This window comes from Zingiber officinale, chromosome 3A (assembly GCF_018446385.1).
Source record: "Zingiber officinale cultivar Zhangliang chromosome 3A, Zo_v1.1, whole genome shotgun sequence".
Lineage (NCBI taxonomy): Eukaryota > Viridiplantae > Streptophyta > Magnoliopsida > Zingiberales > Zingiberaceae > Zingiber > Zingiber officinale.
Window position 1 is genome coordinate 102,895,489 of NC_055990.1, and position 20,627 is coordinate 102,916,115.

The window sequence follows — 20,627 nt, forward strand, 5'->3', positions numbered from 1 at the left end:
TTATTTCCAAGAGCCTTCAAGAACTGGCTGTGAAAGTGTGGAGAAGCTCGCTGAGATCACCATTGTAGTTGCTAGAGAGGAATATGCGAAGAAGACGCTCGCCAACGGCTATAACCTGTGCAACGGTCAGATCCCAATCGATTTAAATGCCTCTCAATCGATTAGGGAGGCTTTGAATCAATTGATCGATCGATTCAGAGTGCCTCTGTGCTCTCTGAAAATGGCTAAATCGATCCAGCCTTTCTCGCATCTGCGCACGAGCAATCCAGTCTCCAATTAATCGGTCGATCGATTGGAGATGCTCAATCGATCGGCTGATCGATTAGGAAAGGTTCTGTGCTCGTGATAATTGCTCCCAATCGATCAACCGATCAATTGGGCCAAACCTTCTTCATGACACACATTCAATCGATCAACTGATCGATTAGACTATAAATCGATTGGTTGATCGATTAACCCAACTTTGACTTTCCTAAATCAAGTCCAAGGTTTCTAAACCCAACATTCGGTCAACCGTGACCTGTTGGAACCTCATGCCTAGCATCCGGTCGACCTTAACCTGCTAGGACTCCTTCACCAAGTGTCCGGTCAATCCCTTTAACCCACTTGGACTTTTCTCCTCATGCCAAGTGTCTGGTCCTTGATGACCCACTTGGACTTACGATCTCGTGCCAAGTGTCCGGTCCTCGATGACCCACTTGAACTTCCACCAGATATCCAGTTACCCTTGACCCATTTGGATTTCCTCGTGCCAAGTATCCGGTCAATCCTTTGACCTACTTGGACTTCCCAACACCAGGTGTCCGGTCAACCTTGACCCACCTGGATTAACACGTGCCTGACTTCACTTACCAGGGCTTTCATTTATTTTCACTCACTAGGATTTTCACGTGGCTTCACTCACCAGGATTTTCCCACTGCCCAGCTTCACTTACTGGAACTTTCACCTGCCTGGCTTCACTCACCATTATTTTCACCTGGCTTCACTCACCAGAATTTTCTTCTACCTGGCTTCACTCACCAGGACTTTCCATCTGCCTAACCTCCAGTTAGGACTTTCCCAGTCAAGTATCCGGTCAGCCTTGACCTACTTGACTCTTCTTCATACCAAACTGGTCAAACCCTGACCATAGGCGAATTGTATCAATAATCTCCCCAATCAGACGATTGCACCTGCAATCTCCACATATTGTCAAACATCGAAACCCAAACATCAAGACTCAGGCTTGAGCTGTAACGACCCAATTTTCCCTATTTCAAGTTCTCAAAGTCCATAAAAATATTTGGAAATGCTTTTAAAATATTCTAGAGATTTTTAGAAATTTTTAGAGTATTTTTACACAATTTTTGGAGGTCGTTTGATATTTTTACAAAACGAAAGAAAGTTGGCAAAAAAAAATTTGTAAAAACCGAAGCTCGAACCAACGACCTCGGGTCGGACTGACCCAACCGGACACATCCCAACCAGCTGAGCTACACGGGCTTTGTTAACTAAGAATGGAGAGAAATAGATTTAAGGTATAGTTATAATGGAAAACCCTAGTTTTAAAAAGACATAAATTTTCTTCCCAAGCCCGAAACCTCTCCTCCCCTTCTCACGCGACGACGCGACTCCTTCTCGGCGGAAACGAAGAAGCAGGCGTTAGGGCTCGATCTCCGGTGCCGGCGAAGGCTTTTCCCAGCCAATCTTCACTCGTGCGTGGTCACCTCGATGAAGGAAGCCCGAAAACAGCAAAGAGTGCTGTGAGCACGAAGGAGAAACCGAGATTTTCATCTCCTCCGAACCCTAGATCTTCTTCCCTTCGGTTGTAAGTTCTAAAAGCAAGTGTAAGTACTACTCACCTATGGTAGGATAGCTCCGAATCTCTTTTGTTCTTCCCTTTGCTTTTATTGTAGTTGGATTCAGTGGTTAAGAGTAGTTGGTTGTGGTTTTACCTTGCCGTGAAGATTGCTGCCGTGATATGCAACTCCCTGCACTTTCTTTTAGAATCAATTGGTAATACTTACTAGGCTAGAACAGATCTTTGATTTCATTGAGCATGTACGGTAGTGTTTTACTACTTCTAATGTTTCCATGGATATTGAACAGAAATAGAATGGGGAAGGCTTAGATTTTGATGCAATTACTCCTCTTCATGGTGCTAAGTGTTCTGGATTGGCATGTTAGTTGTAGCTTAGGTTAAGTTTAAGTGTTTTGGATTTGTATGCTAAGAATTCAGATTTTTTGCTCCTATGTTGTAACTATGCTAGTACCTTGGTTCAGTTTATATACTATGGAAGGATTCGGGTTCTTGGAAGCTTGGAAGGGATTAGGCTTGTCTTCCTTGTAAAGATACCATGTTTCATATTATATGAATGGCGCATATTTACCATCATGAAAATGCGCAAGTAAGTGATAGACCTTGCATATTTTGAACGTGATAAGAGGAGGTTTATATTCTGTTTTAATGAGTTATGTAAATGATTAGTAAGTTCAAAGTTGCTTTCTTTTGCTCTATTTTATAGCATGATTAGTAAGTTCAAAGTTGCTTTCTTTTGCTCTATTTTATAGCATGATTAGTAAGTTCAAAGTTACTTTCTTTTGCTCTATTTTATAGCATGATTAGTAAGCTCAAAGTTGCTTTCTTTTGCTCTATTTTATAGCATGATTAGTAAGTTCAAATTTACTCTCTTTTGCTCTATTTTATAGCATGATTAGTAAGTTCATATTTGCTTTCCTTTGCTTTGTTTTATAACATGCTTAGAGAGTTCAGATCTGCTTCCCTTATGTTATTTTTATATAGCATGCTTGGTTAGTTGTAATCCTACACTTGTTAGATATATCTACAGGATTCTAATAAGCTCTAATCAAGGAGTATGAGAAGTATGAGTAAAGAAAAGACTAGAGTTTAGTTAAAAAAAGAAATAACTAGTAAATTAAAGTAAGAGGCTAGTACCCGACTTCCAAGGTTGTCGTTAAATAAATCCAGGTGACCAATTCCAAGGTCTTGGCCCTGGTAAGACCAAGGTCTTTACCTCATAGGACTAGAGGCTCGCTACCTCAGTCACTATTAGAGAGCGCGCAAAACAAAGATGGTACTAAGCCTGGGCCCAAAGAAGAAGAAAAGAAAAGAAGAAAAGAAGAAGAAAGTAAAAGAGAAATTAACAGATTAATTTCTAGTATAAAGATGTAAGAAAATGAAACGAGAATTATGCTTAGAATCAATAGAAGTTTAGTTCTTTAATTCTAAGCCTACAGTAGTAGTTTCATTATTTTCCTGTCAGTTAGTGAGCATGTTTAGTATTCAGCTTTATTTATGTATACCATGAGTACATGCAGCTTTCCTTTTAGCATTTCAGATTTAGTATTTGATCCGGCGGTAAGAACAGGGGACCCCCGTTCTGGGAAGTCAACGCCACATGGAAGTCAAAGGGGAGGTGGCCGACCGGATAAGGGTGGGTCGACCGCCCGGACGGTGCACCGGTGTCTAAATCATGGCAAAAGGTGCCCCGGCGGGAGTCGGGGTTCCGACGCTCGCTGAACAGGATCATAGGGCCGAGCGGATGGCACGCTCGGTCGAAGACATAAGGTACAGCATACTGCGAACAGTCCCCACATAACACATTATCGAGGATCTCCCAAGCATACTAGTGCATATGGAGGGTCGGACGTGATGTGAGTGTCGGCCGGCCGGACGGGAGGTGAGTGCCGGCCGGCCGGACGCCCCGGCATCGAGTAGGGAGAGAAGGACAAGGAACATCTTCTGACAGCTGTCATGCTCTAGGACTAGGCCGTACTCCAAACCTTATGACAGGGGGTTCCGCTGTCCCATCGAAGACATGCTTGGACTGTAGCAGTATGGGGTCAGGTAAGCTCACTGACAGGCCTTTACTGGGGTATGGGCTGAGGACACGTGTACACCTCGGTATGTGTGCACCCGCTTCTCCACAGCCCTATATAAAGGCCCTCATCCTTCGCCGGAGGTACGCATTCTACGATTCTTGGAGCCACTTTCTTGTTGAGCTTTGCCTGACTTGAGCATCGGAAGGTCGTCGCCGGGAACCTCTTCCCGACCCGACTTCCTTGCAGGTTCGCCGGAGGATCGTATGACCGGTCGGAGATCCACGTCAGTGACTCGGAGAGCGCCACGTGCCCAGCGTCCGTTGATTCAGCTTTCGGACAGGATCAATTTGGCGCCGTCTGTGGGAACACTCCTGCATCTGATCGGAAGCAATGGACGAGGCTGGACGACAGCACTCGGTGATGCTCTCCACGGAGAAACTCGACGCTCTGATCGAGACAAGAGCTGCCAAGCTTATGGAACAGAGACAAAAGTCACAAGCTGAGCGGGTAGAGCAGCAAGCAACATCAGCATCAGGAAGCCGAGCGGAAGCACCTCAGGCCACCGTTGCATTCCATCGGGCCCTATTCCGCACTCCTGAAGCCGTAGCAACTAATCGAGATTGAGGATCTTCTTCGGATGAAATGCCAAGACGAGACGACAAAAAAGGGAAAGCCCCCCGAGCGGACGCATCACCCGAGCGGATCAACCGCCAATTTTCAGAGGCTATTCTCTGAGACCCTCTGCCTAAGCACTATGTGCCTCCGACGATCGGTGAATACAATGGAACCACCGACCCGGATGATCATTTGGGTAAGTTTGATAACACGGCAACCCTGCATCAATACACAGATGGGGTGAAGTGTCGGGGTTTCCTCACCACCCTCTCTGGATCGGCTCAATGGTGGTTTCGGAGACTGTCGGACTGATCTATCTCAAGTTTCAAAGACTTCTGAACGGCTTTCCTCCACCACTTCGCAAGCAGTCAGCGCTACCAGAAGACTAGTCTCACCCTGTTTGCCATCAAACAGGAAGCCCACGAATCGCTCCAAGCCTACATCCAGCGGTTCAACAGAGTGGCCATGGATATTCCAACGGCCACCTCGAAGACCATGATGAATGCCTTCACACAAGTCCTCGTGGATGGGGATTTCTTCCGATCACTCATTCGGAAGCCGCCCCGAGACTACGACCACATGCTACACCGGGCCAACGAATACATCAACGTCGAGGAAGCCCAAGCGGCCCGGAAAAAAGAAACTCCAACCGAGCGGGCTCCTCCTGCCGAGCGAAAGCCGCACGCTGCTCATCAGCCACCCAGAGGACCGAGGGCCGAAGCAATCCGCTCCCCCCATGCTAGGTCCCACGTGCAAGAGGTAGCTGCCGCGCGGCCCAAGCCAAAGAAGAAATGGACCCCAATGTTCTGCTCCTTCCACCGGACACGCACAACACAAGGGATTGTCGAAGTCTTCCCTTGATCATGCATCCCGTTCCCCGGAGTGGTGGTCGTCGATCGCCATCATCCGACAGGCGACAGAGAACTCATGAAGCCGATCGGACGCAAGCTGACAGGCGACAACAACAGACTCTCGAGCGGCATCGCTCTCCGAGGCGGGAGAATCTCCAGATGTCTAGAGAACGACCCCGACCGTCCGCTCGGGAAGAAGAAAATAGAAGTAATACTTCCCGAGGTGAGATCAACATCATAGCTGGTGGTCCGACCGGAGGAGATTCCAATCGAGCAAGGAAGGCGAGCATCCGACAGCTCCAGATCCATGCGGTCGGTTGCAGCCAGGAACGGGCGAGCGGACCCGAAATTAGTTTCGGACCTAGGGACTTGGAAGGGGTTGAAGTTCCCCACGACGACGCTCTTCTCATCAAAGCGGTAATAGCCAATTACACTATTCACCGTGTTTTTATTGACACAGGAAGCTCGGTCAATATCATATTCAAGAAGGCATTAGATCAACTACAAATTGATCGAGCCGAGCTGCTGCCCATGACAACCCCCCTTTACGGATTTACGGGCAATGAAGTTCAGCCGGTCGGACAGATCCGGCTGGCCATATCGCTGGGAGAGGAGCCGCTCAGAAGGACGCGTACTGTAAACTTCGTCGTGGTGGACTCTTCGTCGGCATACAACGTCATATTGGGGCGACCAGCTCTCAGTGAATTCCGAGCGGCCGTTTCCACTTTCCACCAGAAGATCAAGTTCCCCGTCGAGGACAAAGTGGGAGAAGTACGAGGGGATCAACTGGCAGCTCGGCGATGTTACGTCGAGATGGTCCGAGCAGAAGCCAATGCCGCTCGGAAGACGCCCCGGATCGAGGTGAACGCTATCACTGAAAAGCCACCCTCTTTGATTTATGAAGAAAAAGAGGAAGTGCAGATTCACCCGACCCAATCGGAGGCCACGACATTCATCGCGTCCGATCTGGAGGCGAGCCAGAAGGAGGAGGTGATCCAATGCCTCCAGAAAAACCATGATGTCTTCGTCTAGTCGACGCATGAGTTGCCCGGAATTTCACCAAGTATAGCGCAACATGAGCTCCATGTCCAACCGGACACTCGGCCAGTGAAGCAGAGAAAGAGGGATTTCAGCGCCGAACAGAATGTCATAATCCGAGCGGAGGTGGAGAAACTCCTGGAGGCAGGCCACATACGCGACATCCAGTTCCCGAGCTGGTTGGCGAACGTGGTTCTTGTCTCCAAGCCCGACAATAAGTGGAGAGTGTGCATCGATTTCTGGGACCTTAACAAGGCATGCCCAAAGGATTTTTATCCCTTGCCCCGGATCGATCAACTGGTGGACTCCATAGCTGGCTGCGAGCTGATATGTATGCTCGACGCTTACCAAGGTTATCATCAAGTGCCGCTTGCCCGTGAAGATCAAGAAAAAGTCAGCTTCGTTACAGCCGACGACACCTATTGCTATAATGTGATGTCGTTCGGGTTGAAGAACGCGGGAGCCACATATCAGTGTCTGATGAACAAAGTGTTCAAGGAGCAGATCGGGTGAAATCTGGAAGTATACGTGGACGACATTCTCATCAAGTCCGTCCGAGCGGCCGATCTCTTCGGAGACATGGAGGAAACTTTCCGAACGCTACGGAAATATGGAGTCAAGTTAAACCCACAGAAGTGCCTGTTCGGAGCAAAAGGAGGGCGTTTCTTGGGTTACATAGTGACCGAGCGGGGCATCGAAGCAAATCCCAGCAAAGTAAAAGCCTTACAAGATATGCCGCCTCCAAGAAATCTGAGGGAAGTGCAGCGCTTGACCGGTTGGATAACTGCTCTGTCCAGATTCATCTCAAAGATCGCCGACTGGAGCCTGCCTTTTTTCAAAATCTTGCGCAAAGTCACTAAGTTTCACTGGGATGAAGAATGCGATCGGGCGTTTGAAGATCTGAAGGCATACTTGAACTCTCTACCTGTTCTAGCCAAGCCAGCTGCGAGTGAGCCGCTTTGTATCTACCTATCTTCGACCGAGCAAGCAGTCGGCTTGGCATTAGTAAGGGCGAGTGGAGAGGAGCTTGTATATTTTCTGAGCCATATTTTAAAAGATGCTGAATCTCGGTACACTGGGCTTGAGAAACTGGCTTTCGCATTGGTCCTCGCCGCTCGGCGCCTCCGCCCTTATTTCTTGGCTCATACTATCATCGTCCGGACGAATAGCCCATTGGGAAGAGTATTGTTGAATCCCGAAGCGTCCGGGCGGCTCATCAAATGGACAACAGAGTTGAGCGAATTTGACATTCAATACCAGCCCCGTTCGGCGATAAAGGCGCAGTCCTTGCCGGATTTTGTCACCGAAGTACAAGGGCCAGAACCCGAAGCCATGTGGAAGATATTTGTGGACGGATCGTCCACTCGGCTCGGAAGCGGGATTGGAGTACTGCTGCTCTCTCCCCAAGGAAAAAAGATGCATCTATCCATTCGGCTGGATTATAGAGCTACAAATAATGAGGCAGAATATGAGGCCCTTATAGCCGGTTTACAGGCAGCCCGACATGTGGGAGCCGAACGGGTATCTATACATTCAGATTCTCAGTTGGCCGCTCAGCAACTTTCTGGTACCTTTGAGATTAACAACGCTCGGCTCAAACTTTATGCTGAAGCCTTTGAAAAGCTCAAAGCCAATTTCAGAGAAGTCACTATCCAGAAGATACCCCGAGCGGAAAACCAAGCGGCCGATGAGTTGGCCAAACTCGCGAGCTCGATAACGCCAGTCGCCATCCAGCAGCCAATTGAATAAGTATCTTTGGTGGCGCACGTCAATCGGATGGAGGGCCTCTCGTTTTCGAGCGACTGGAGGACACCCATCATGGAGTTTCTCCGCTCGGGTGCTACACCGTCCGATCAGGATGAGGCCCAGCTACTAAGGAGGAGAGCCGGTCGGTTCACGCTCATTGGAGATCAATTATACAAGAAGGCCTTCTCTCGCCCACTGTTGAAATGCGTGAGCTTGGAAGATGCGGCGTACATCCTCCAAGAAGTGCATCAAGGATCCTACGGAGGGCATCCGGGCGGACGATCGCTGGCTAAGAAAATCCTGCTGGTCGGATACTTCTGGCCAACTTTACAAGCAGACGCCGCTCGGACCGTCGCGACGTGCCTTTCTTGTCAAAGGTATCATAAATTCTCTCACCGACCGGCGGAAGAAATGAAGGCAGCTACTGTGTCTTGTCCGTTCGACCAATGGGGAATGTATATTGTGGGTCCGTTTCCTATGGCGACCGGACAGCGGAAATTTTTATTGGTGGCGGTTGATTATTTTTCCATATGGGTGGAGGTCGAGCCGCTAGCCAAGATCACCAAGCAGATGGACAAGAAATTTATCTGGCAACATATCATCTGCCGATTCGGCATCCCCCGTCGACTTGTTTCAGACAACGGTCGGCAATTCACAGGAAAGTTGCTCGAAGATTGGTGTAGAAGCTATGGCATCGAGCAACACTTCACGTCTGTGGCGTATCCTCAAAGCAATGGTCAAGCCGAAGTAGCCAATCGGGAAATTCTTCGTATTCTGCGCGCTCGGCTCGACCACTTGGGAGAAAGCTGGGTGGATGAAGTGCCTGGCGTCTTATGGGCCATCCGCACGACCCCAAAGGAAGGAACGGGGGCGAAGCGGTGATTCCTGTCGAAGTCGGCGTCGAGTCCGTCCGGATCCAGAATTATGATGATGGCAACGCCGAGCGGAGGAACATGGAGCTGGATTTGGTCGACGAGGAGCGAGCCAAGGCGTCCGTCCGGCTGATGGCGTACCGGCAATGGATGAAGCAAAACTACAATCGGCGGGTAATCCCCAGATCATTCCAGGTAGGTGACCTGGTCTGGATGAAAGTAAAGCCGGTCGGCAACGTCGGCAAACTGGAGGCTCCTTTGGCAGGCTCCTTCAAAATCATCGAAAAGCTCTGCTCGGGCGCTTATTATTTGGAGGATGAAGACGGGCGACAGCTTGACCGACCGTGGAGCGCGAATCATCTCCAACCTTATCGAGCTGGGTGAAAGGTGCACTGATGTAACTCGCTTTTGTGTATATTTTGGTCACCTATGTACTTGTAATGCAGGCAGCAAAATGATAAAAAGGATGACAAATAGCTTCGCCGAACGGCGGTGTTCAAATTAGCCTTAAAGGCCGTCGATCTCTGACGTTAAATATCGAGAGACGAGCCGACGTCTATAAATCATCCGAGCGGAAGACCGTCGAGCTCCGACGTTAAATATCGAGAGACGAGCCGACATCTATAAATCATCCAAGTGGAAGACTGTCGAGCTCCGACGTTAAATATCGAGAGACGAGCCGGCGTCTATAAATCATCCGAGTGGAAGACCGTCGAGCTCCGACCTTAAATATCGAGAAACGAGCCGGCGTCTATAAATCATCCGAGCGGAAGACCGTCGAGCTCCGACGTTAAATATCGAGAGACGAGCCGGCGTCTATAAATCATCCGAGCGGAAGACCGTCGAGCTCCGACGTTAAATATCGAGAGACGAGCCGGCGTCTATAAATCATCCGGGCGGAAGACCGTCGAGCTCCGACGTTAAATATCGAGAGACGAGCCGGCGTCTATAAATCATCCGAGCGGAAGACCGTCGAGCTCCGACGTTAAATATCGAGAGACGAGCCGGCGTCTATAAATCATCCGAGCGGAAGACCGTCGAGCTCCGACGTTAAATATCGAGAGACGAGCCGGCGTCTATAAACGTCCGAGCGGAAGACCGTCGAGCTCCGACGTTAAATATCGAGAGACGAGCCGGCGTCTATAAACGTCCGAGCGGATAGCCAGTCACATGATGCAATCAACGATAGCCTGGTCATACAGCTGAGCGGTTCGCTTATCAAAAATGTATGGAAAAACCCTTTGGGGGTAAGGCACAAAGAAAAAGTGGGTCAGTGGAAGTTATAAATCATCCGAGCGGAAGGCTGTCGAGCTCCGACGTTAAATATCAAGAGACGAGCCGGCGTCTATAAATCATCCGAGCGGAAGACCGTCGAGCTCCGACGTTAAATATCGAGAGACGAGCCGGCGTGTATAAATCATCCGAGCGGAAGACCGTCGAGCTCCGACGTTAAATATCGAGAGACGAGCCGGTGTCTATAAATCATCCGAGCGGAAGACCGTCGAGCTCCGACGTTAAATATCGAGAGACGAGCCGGCGTCTATAAATCATCCGAGCGGAAGATCGTCGAGCTCCGACGTTAAATATCGAGAGACGAGCCGGCGTCCATAAACCCTCCGAGCGGATGAGGCCAATAAAAAGGATGCAATTGTCCAAGAAACTCGCCGTCAATATCGTTCGATCGTCTCTACGTTCCGCTCGGCCCAGTACCCAAAGGTACTTCATCGGTGTCTAGCGAGCGATCTCTGCTATCAAAGTGGAATGTTACGTATTCGAAATATTACATATTTAGCCGACCGGAAGGGCAACGCCAAATTAATAGGCGAGCGGACAACACACATTAATGTCCCTTTCGAATACCAGAGGTGTGATAATTGGCGAGCGGACAACACACATTAACTAGCAAAAGGACAAAGTACGCGAAAGGAAAACATTGCATTAAAATTAAAACTTTAGGCTAAGCGGCCTAAGTACAATAAAAGATCATTTTTTGGCCTAGCGGCCTAACTACATATAAAGACGTCTACTCAATGTAATCATAAAGGTCCTTGGGGATGTTGTCCAGGAGCGCCACTTGATCACCAGCCGGAATAGTAGTGGACTCCGGAAGAAGACCCTTAGACTTTAGATACCTGGTGGTGGCGGTCATAGTGAAGTCGAAGGCTGTGTACATCCGCTCGCAGATTTTCTCCGAGAATTCAGGCGAACGGATGTAACTCTGTCTTAGGGCAGCGACCCGACTCGGCTCGGCCTCTTCATATTCTTTGAGGGCCGCCTGGGAGGTAGTAAGGGAATCCTTCAGATTTTGAAGCTTGTCCGCGTCGACCGAGCGGCCCGCCTTCTCTCTATCAAGCTGCTCCATCAGCTCCTTTACCTTCAGCTCCAGGTCCCGAGCCTCCACGTTCTTCTTCTCCAAGTCGGAAATGGCCGTGTTTTTTTGAGTGGTGGCCAAGGTTATTTTTGTGTCGAGCGACTTGACTTGTCGCTCGGACTCGGCCAAGGCATGGGCCTGATCGGCCGTCTTTTTCTGCTCGGCCGCCAACAAATCTTGAGCTTTCTTCAGCTCCTTTTGCAGCTCAGAATAGGAGGGGCCTTTAGAGCCAGACGGACCGACGGCCGCCTTCAGTTGCCTTAGTTCTTCATCTACCAAGGCCAGGCGGTTGGAGACAGCAATCTCCTCCACCCATCTCTGACAAAAGAAATAAGAAGTTGTTATTGGCCGATCGGAAGGAATGCATACAAAACTCGGAGAAAATAAAATTACCCCCGTGGCCTGCTGCATATGGCTATTGGCCAAATTTCGGAGGGGGATGAGCACGACGCGTGCCCGAGCGTCGGCCCACATCTCAGCTAGTGGGCCCTTCAAAGTGATGGTGTGCTAGGGCACTGTCGGTTGGTCGTCCTTTGGCAGCAGTTCTTCAGTTGGAAGATGAAGAGTGACTCATATTGTGCGGCCATGACCTGGGGTCGTCCGACCGGCATCCGGAAGAGGATCAGAGGCCGGCGCCGAAAACTGAGAGTGGATGGTTGAACGCCTGACTGGTTGAGAGGGCGGAAGTGTGCTGATGGGAATAGCCTCAATAGGGGCCTCCGGCTCGTCCCATTCTGAAGGAGTCCGATCGGACGAAATGGCTTCGATCTCCAGAGCCTTTCCGCGAGCACTTGCAGTGGCTCGGGCGGAGGGTTGAACAACAGATGTGGCTGAGCGGACGGGAGTCTCCACTCGGCGCCTTTCGGGTGAGGCTGCTCTTCTTCTGGAGCTGAGCCGTCACCCCGAGCGGAGGGCTCTTGGCTGAGGGTTGCCCCAACCGCTGGCTCTGGGAGAGAAGCTTGAGCGGCCGACTCCCTAGCATGTGTCCCGCTCTCTTCTTCATGCGAGCCGACCGGCTGGATGCCGAGCGCCTCCATCTACTTTGTTGCCGCGACTTCGAGCGCCGCCGCCTTTCTCTTCAGAATGCCGGCCATTACCGACTCCATGACGATGTCCACTGCAACAGAAAGGAGAAAAATCAGTTAGCAATCAAAGTAAACGCCCAAGTAAAATTCTTATCGAAGCCGGTCGGAAGAGGAGTCCGTATGGGACTCAGACCGAAGATGTACATCACTCCTTCATGAAGAAGCTTATTGATGTCGAGCCGTAGACCAGCTAGCATGTTTGTAGCATGGAGGTAGTCCGGTCGGGTCTTGAATTTCTTCAGCTCAGGAGAGGGGGGTAGGTCGACCTGCCACTTGGTCCGGAAATTGGCCTGATCGGGCATACGAATATAGAAAAAATACTCCTTCCAATGTTTATTGGAAGAAGGCAGTTTGTTAAAGAAGACTAGGCCGGGCCGAGCTTGGAACATGAAGGTGCCCGGCTCAGACTGCTTGGGGTAATAGAAATAAAAAAAGACGTCCGGTCGGAGGAGGATGTTGTGGATTTTGAACAAAACAACAACCCCGCAGAGAAGGCGAAAAGTGTTGGGTACTAGACTGCCGAGCGGAACACCGAAAAAGTTACAAACATCTATAATGAAATGATGTACAGGGAAACGCAGACCAACAGTAAACTGGTCGCGGAAGACACAGAAAGCTCCGCGCGGCGGCCTGTGTGGCCGAGCGGAGGGACCGGCCAAAAGAAGTTCAAAATCATCGGGGATTTCAAAATTGTCTGTCAGAACATCAAAGTCACGCTGGTCGAATCGGGACTGCATGGTAGTGTACCATGGGCCGAGGGACTAGTCTTCAGGATAAGTAGAACTAGCCATGATCCGAGCGGGAGAAATCAAAAAGGCAGAAAGGTAGAAGCAAGACGGCAGCAAGCGAAAATAGTACCCTGGAAGAGAAAACTGGGGAAAGAAATGCAAAGAAAGCACCGAAAATGAAAAAGAAAAGAGGAGAATCTTACGGGAAAAAGGAGGATCGAGGGAAGAACACCTGGGATCGACGGAAGCAGGAGAATACGATCGCCGGAGCTCTAGAACGCGAGGAATAGCCGAGAGCATGCGAAAGAAGGAGTAAGGCGATGGAGGAGAAAACGAAGATTTTATAGGGTGGAGTCCGGGCGGCCTCCACCGTTGGATCCAGGTCACGGGAATCAAAGCGCGCATCATGCCGTTCATTTCGAACCGCTTCGATCCCATCAAAGCACCACGCCGCCGCCTCCGTACGATGACGACAGTGCGCCACATGGCATTCAGCCATTCGAAGAATTTAATGAGCGCATGCTCAGCCTTAATGTCGAAGAATGGCACAGATTACGAGGAGGTTCAAGGAATATTGTTGTTGACTACAAGGCCATCCCTGCGGTCGGCTGAGCGGAGGATAATGGTACGAAGGCACCGCTCAGCTATATTCACAGTCCAGTCAGTCGGACTAATCGCCTCCTTCGACTAGACTTGAAGGGGAGGCAAGTGATCCGGCGGTAAGAACAGGGGACCCCCGTTCTGGGAAGTCAACACCACATGGAAGTCAAAGGGCAGGTGGCCGACCGGATAAGGGTGGGTCGACCGCCCGGACGGCCCACCGGTGTCTAAATGATGGCAAAAGGTGCCCCGGCGGGAGTCAGGGTTCCGACGCTCACTGAACAGGATCATAGGGCCGAGCGGATGGCACGCTCGGTCGAAGACATAAGGTAGCATACTGCGAACAGTCCCCACATAGCACATTATTGAGGATCTCCCAAGCATACTAGTGCATATGGAGGGTCGGACGTGATGTGAGTGCCGGCCGGCCGGACGGGAGGTGAGTGCCGGCCGGCCGGACACCCCGGCATGGAGTAGGGAGAGAAGGACAAGGAACATCTTCTGACAGCTGTCATGCTCTAGGACTAGGTCGTACTCCAAACCTTATGACAGGGGGTTCCGCTGTCCCATCGAAGACATGCTTGGACTGTAGCAGTATGGGGTCAGGTAAGCTCACTGACAGGCCTTTACTGGGGTATGGGCTGAGGACACGTGTACACCTCGGTATGTGTGCACCCGCTTCTCCACAGCCCTATATAAAGGCCCTCATCCTTCGCCGGAGGTACGCATTCTACGATTCTTGGAGCCACTTTCTTGTTGAGCTTTGCCTGACTTGAGCGTCGGAGGGTCGTCGCCGGGAACCTCTTCCCGGCCCGACTTCCTTGCAGGTTCGCCGGAGGACCGTACGACCGGTCGGAGATCCACATCAGTGACTCGGAGAGCGCCATGTGCCCAGCGTCCGTTGATTCAGCTTTCGGACAGGATCATTATTATTGCATTATTTTTATGCACTTCGAGTTTTTGTGAGATAGATTAGTACTTACTAAGCGTTTCGCTTATAGTTTTATTTTTCCTCCTACTGCAGATAAAGGAAAAGCTAAGATATGAAAGGGAGGCGACAGGGTGCTGGTGGTGATGAAGGTGTGTGATGACTGGACTATGGAGAGATCCAGAGTTTGCTAGCAAACCTTCAGGACCTATCTGTTTAGAGTTTATGTTTTAGTTCTCTTCTTAAATACTTTTATGAAGTTTTGTGAGATTGTGATTGAGTTTGATTCGTATTTGTAACTTACACTACGAGAAAAACCCGCATAGACATCAGTGGAACAACAACAGTTTTAAGCAAAAACCAATGTCTTTGAGTATTTTACACCGATTTTTCCAAAAATCGATGTCTATAAGCCCAGATTTTCGCTCATAGACATCGATTTTTTAAGCCGATGTCTATGAGCGCCTTTTTTTCATTAATAGACACCGATTTTAACAGCGGTTTTTAAAACCCGGTGTCTATGATAAAATAAAATAATATATTTTTCCCACCAATACTTAGCCAAAATTTAACACTTCACTCTTCCCTCTAAACCTAAACCTATATTGCGTCGTTCACAGTATACCGTCACGACGCCACCACCACTTTCCTCCTCGCCGCAGGCAGTCCAACCATCTCTCTCAGCTTCATCTTCCTCTTTCCCTTAGATTGACGCCTCTTCCTCTCCTGATCAGGATTGACTCACGACGCATCTCCTCCACCTCCTCCCTTTGGGTAAGAAGACGAACGAGAAAGGAGAGGTGACGAGTTGGTCTTGTTTTCTAGGGTTTCAGAGTAGTAGCGGCGGAGGGAGGCAAGATGAAGATGACTAGAGGGAAAGGTGATACTAAGTTCCACTGATCAAGACGATCAAATCGTACCTTTTATTTCTAAATTCTAAGTTTGCAGGAACCTCACCGCTGCCCTCTTTCCTCTCTCCCTCTTCATCAAATTCTAAGTTTTCGATCTTCTTTTTTTCGAGGATCTCGACATCTCGTCACGAAGGAGACCAGAAAAGCGAAGCCCACCTCTCGAGCCACCGTCACTACCCTTTCCCGAGCAGCTCAATCGGCCAAAGCATGCCCAGTCTCCGACGCCACCCACCGCGATCCTCACTGCCTCAGCGCCATCATCTCCGGCCTTGCCCTCGATGGTCGCCCGCTGGAAGCTCTTCGCCTCTTCAAATGGTTCCAGACCTCCGCCCTCGACCCCGACGAGTTCACCCTCTCCAATGCGCTCTCGCTCTCCGCCAATCTCAGCGCGCTGGACCAGGGAAGGCAGATCCAAGCTTTCGTCTTCAAGAAGAATCTACCCATGGACGTCGCCGCCACCAACTCGCTCATCAATCTCTACTTCAAGTACGGCAGCATCGCCGACGCGGAGAAGGTGTTCGACGGTATGCTTCTGAGAGACGTCTACACTTGGAACACTAGAAACAAAACGTCATCTAAAACACTCCCTAGATTCCAAAAACTCTACTCGAGAAGAAAACTCCTCTCTACAAGTTCTTGTTCTCCAAGATTCATTGCACGTGCGTTAATGTGTTGTTTGAACTTTAGTATGCAATTGGGGTAAAAAAAAATCATAGTACCGAAGTTACAACTCATCACATGCTTTGTGTAGGTCATGCATGCTGTGCACAGGTGTCATACTCATTTGGGCACATGATGTTCTTCTCAATACTGAGAAATACCATACCAAGCAATTCTCAGTAGAAATCATATTAAGTGGAAATCTCCTTGAATGTGTTTAGACGGTCTACTTGCACGATTTGTTCTTAGACATAACACAGTTCATGTTTTTTTTTATTACTCTAAATATTTATTCTTTTGAAAGAAACATTGGCTAGTAGCTTCTATATCCAAAATGTTCTCTTTTAAAGTTTTTCTGAATCTCAATCATATCTAGGGACACTGTTGGACAAGAGAGATTTAGGAGCCTCATCCCAAGTTATATTCGTGACTCATCAGTTGCAGTGATTGCTTATGATGTTGCAAGTATGCTTCCTTGGTAAATCTTGTGCTGTATTTAACAATAATTATCCAAAGGGCTCAATCCCTGAGTGTTTTCTTCATCTTCTTCTTTTTTTTTAAATTTTTTTTTCCTTTTTCTCTCTTGACTTTCTTCTGCTTCTTATAACTTTGATTGTTTCACTCAATATTAATGTATGATAAATGTAGGTAAACATTTAGTTTTATATCCTCTATTTGATATAGAAAACTTATTAGTTCTTTGTATTTGATGTAGATCGTCAGTCTTTCTTAAATACTTTAAAATGGATTGAAGAGGTTCGAACGAAGAGGGGAAGTGATGTTATTATTGTCCTTGTTGGGAACAAAACTGACTTGGTCGACAAGAGGTGATTGATATCTCTTATTTAATTTGGTTTACTTCGAAACTATGCTATTCTTAGGTAACATGCTTACCAAAGAATAAGTGTTATCATTGTTACATTGATGTTTATCTATATCTTCATGTATCACCATGTTCCATACTTTGGGCCTGTTCAAAATGAACCTGAGAATTTTTTCTAAGAAAACAACAAATTCTTGCATATGTAGAGGATTGAGATTGTGAAAGTTGGTGAAGTTCATATAGAGAATGTAAGCCCACCAATGGTTAAAAAAGAACTTGATGATTTTTTTTTCATTTTCAATTGACAAATTTTTATCTTATTCATTTAATTGGTCAATTGCTTGAGTAGCATGTAATTATGTTCTATTACTTGAGTTTATAGATCACTATGACCTTCTATATTGAAAGTGTATCCCTCATAGAGTGACTAGTCATTTTAGGATGAAATGAGTTTTACTCATTAATCCCACATGGATGAATGTCGGTTGTCCATTATACCTATATATTACAAGTGTGTTGCCCTCTCAAGTGAATAAGCTCTGCTTGAATTCAGCACTAATGCTGCAAAGTGGTCACCAACAAGTCATCAAAAATACCATCAGTCACTATAAATGTTTCTTATCATCTCATGTCAGCTTCTTTTTCCAAGTCTGTCCTTGAGGATGGGAACTGACTCATTGCATTGTTCTTTTTATTGTTATTAATAGGCAAGTCTCCATAGAAGAAGGAGAAGGTAAAGCGCAAGAGCTCGGTGTCATGTTTATCAAAACAAGCGCAAAAGCTGGCTTCAATATAAAGGTAGCTATCATACCATGACAAGAACCTATTATGCTTCAAAATCACTTCATGTTTATGCTTTTCAAATTACCAATGCATATATGCCTGATCACAGCTGAAACAGACAAATACTTGTACTGCAAACATCTCCTTTAGGTGCACCAATGACTTGGCCCAAAGATCATTAAACTAATGATGTTATACTTGTTAGACAGATGCACTGAAAGCAAACATATGTCATCTTTACGTGCCTAATTATGTTCAATTCCTGACAAAATGCTTAACAATGGCATGCTAATTTAGTCTCACAAGGCTAGCAAGGGAAGTTAGCTAATGAATAGGATTTATATGGACTTAACATATACACTATTATTAACTCGGGCTTCAATATTTTATTCTCATGGCTGAGAATAAGTTTGTGGATCAATTTTTCCATCAAATCCAATGGCTTCTTATTTATTTATCTGAATATTTTAGATTTTTCAAGGACTGCGGTTACTAATTGCTTCCTCAATCTTTTCAGGCTCTCTTTCGAAAGATTGCGGCTGCCTTGCCCGGGATGGAAACCTTTCTCCTCCATGTTGCTTAGATTTATGAGGTTTAAGAATGAAGGAAGAATCTTTTATTTTGTTCTTTTGAAAATTTATTATGTCAATATAAGTAAAATCTTTTTGAGTTTCTGAGGTTATCTGTTTAAATAAAAATCTTCTCTTCCTATTTCATTTTGTTCTTTTGAAAATTTATTATGTCAATATAAGTAGAATATTTTTTGAGTTTCTGAGTTTATCTGTTTAAATAAAAATCTTCTCTTCCTATTAGCTAATTTTGTTGCTTGCTAGTGATTATGCTTATCTACTATTTGCTTTACTCTCACATGTGAGAGTTAGTTCTTTTCTTACATGTTTCTTTATATCAGATATTTAAGTTTATTTTATTTATAACAAGTACTCTCTTTTTTCCTGTGTTTAGGAAAGTGAAAGTGAGGATGATGGTCTTGACATGGGTGATGATGATGATGTTGAGGAACTTGAAAATGAATCAGAGGCTGTTAGGAAAGAACCAACCATTGAGAAACCTGCTCCTGTTTCAGCACCACCCAAAGATGCTGAAAGGCAACTGTTAATGAAGGAGCTTAAGAAAAAGGAAATGGCAGAGCTGGATGCACTTCTACATGAAATGGGCATTGCAAATAAAGATAGTAATACTGCACAAAATGAGACAGCTAGTAATGTCTTCTTTCACATAATTAGTTTATTTTTGATAGATAGTAATAAAGGCCAGCATGTTCCACTGATGTCTATGGAGGTTTTTCTTGTAGTGTTAAAAACTACAAGTAAAGTTTACCTACCCTGTTATGACTTCAGAAGAACATGCTGAATTTTCCATGTATGTTGGCCTTTAATATAGAGGGCTACAAGAGGATTATATCTTAGGTCAAGACACTCTAAATCCATCATAAACCAAAGGGAAAATAGTTTCTACTTACTAGAGGATTGAATGGACCAAAAAGGAAGCTCTAACTTGCTGTTTTGGGTGCTGAACTAAGGAGGTAGCTGCCTTCTTGCCGCATTCCTTGCTGCTGTGGTTGGTAGCAGAAATCACAGAAAATAGGGGGCTTAGTGCAGGATATTCAAGATACCAAGATGGCATCAGAGGTAGTACAATAAATAGTATATCTCTTCATCAGAGGTAGCTTTGTTCTTCTATGCTTCCTTCACTGGATTTGTTGTGTAGTCATATTTCTTTGTTCAACCATTATCATGCCTAGTAAGTTGTTGTATGATGCTGTCGGTTCTTATCAATCTGTACACTTGAATTAGAAGGAGCAAATTATCTATGTTATATTCTAAGCAGCATATACTAAGTGTCATATATGAAAGTTTTAGATTCTGTTATATTCGTTATCTTCCACAGCAGCCTTTAAAAACTCAGTATTCTATTTTATTTGATACATGTACACATTTATTTTAGTTATTTGACATATGGTGGATTATTGGGTCCTGATCATGAATTAACTTTGTATAAAGTATTGTAGATTATCTTTGTTGCAAGTATCAATTAGAAAGGGACTTTTTTTGGTTTAGATATTTTGCATTCCAAATTTAGTTTATTGGTAGTTCTCAACCCAAAATCAGATCACTGAAAAGCTTTCAAAATGCTTGATTTCCAGCTTTCAAAATTGCATCTTTAGACTGGCCTCGTTAGAGCTAGAGCAGATATTTGGAAAAAATAAATAAATCAAAATTGCATCTTTACCATTTCCAGCTTTCAAAATTACATCTTTATCATTTCCAGCTTTCAAAATTACATCTTTACTAATATATTATTTATGTGTTTTTACAGTTTACAAATCTCAAGTACTCCAGAGTTGAAATTGATGAAGTGCGGTTCGAGTGGGCTGAATGCATGTTAGATTACATTTGAAGTGCGGTTCTACCTTGATTTGTTGTTAAAAATATGTTCTACCTTGATTTTGATATCTATTAGCTAGCTTTTGATGTAAAAAGAATGTTTGGGTATTTTATGGATACTGTTGTAAGAAGATTATTTATATAATTTGTGAATATTTGTGTATTTTATGGATATTATTGAATAAAGAATATTTGTATAATTTGTGAAAATTTGTGTATTTTTTTTTATTATTGTAAGTTTTTCATTGTTTCAGAAATCAAAGTTGTGCTGTTAAAAAATATACATATTACATCGGTTTTCCACCGCTGCAAAACCGGTGTTATTAACTAATATTACATCGGTCATTTACCGCTGCCAAAACTGGTGTTATTAACATACAATATTATA

At 46.2% G+C, this 20,627-nt stretch overlaps 1 protein-coding gene across 1 annotated transcript; it reads left to right on the top strand.

Moving 5' to 3' along the window:
* Positions 1-15,750: 15,750 nt before the first annotated feature.
* On the top strand, positions 15,751-18,427 carry LOC122052199 (ras-related protein RABH1b-like). The gene is made up of 5 exons (XM_042613612.1): positions 15,751-16,092; positions 16,605-16,693; positions 16,944-17,055; positions 17,759-17,849; positions 18,352-18,427. The coding sequence occupies exons 1-5, from the start codon at positions 15,776-15,778 to the stop codon at positions 18,415-18,417; spliced, it is 675 nt and encodes a 224-aa protein (XP_042469546.1). The 5' UTR covers positions 15,751-15,775; the 3' UTR covers positions 18,418-18,427.
* The last annotated feature ends 2,200 nt before the right edge of the window (positions 18,428-20,627 follow it).

Coding starts and splice junctions, on each gene's coding strand:
- LOC122052199 (XM_042613612.1), top strand. CDS start 15,776: ATGCCCAGTCTCCGACGCCACCCACCGCGATCCTCACTGCCTCAGCGC. Junction 16,093..16,604: donor CGCGGAGAAGGTGTTCGACG/GTATGCTTCTGA, acceptor AATCATATCTAG/GGACACTGTTGGACAAGAGA. Junction 17,056..17,758: donor ACTGACTTGGTCGACAAGAG/GTGATTGATATC, acceptor TGTTATTAATAG/GCAAGTCTCCATAGAAGAAG.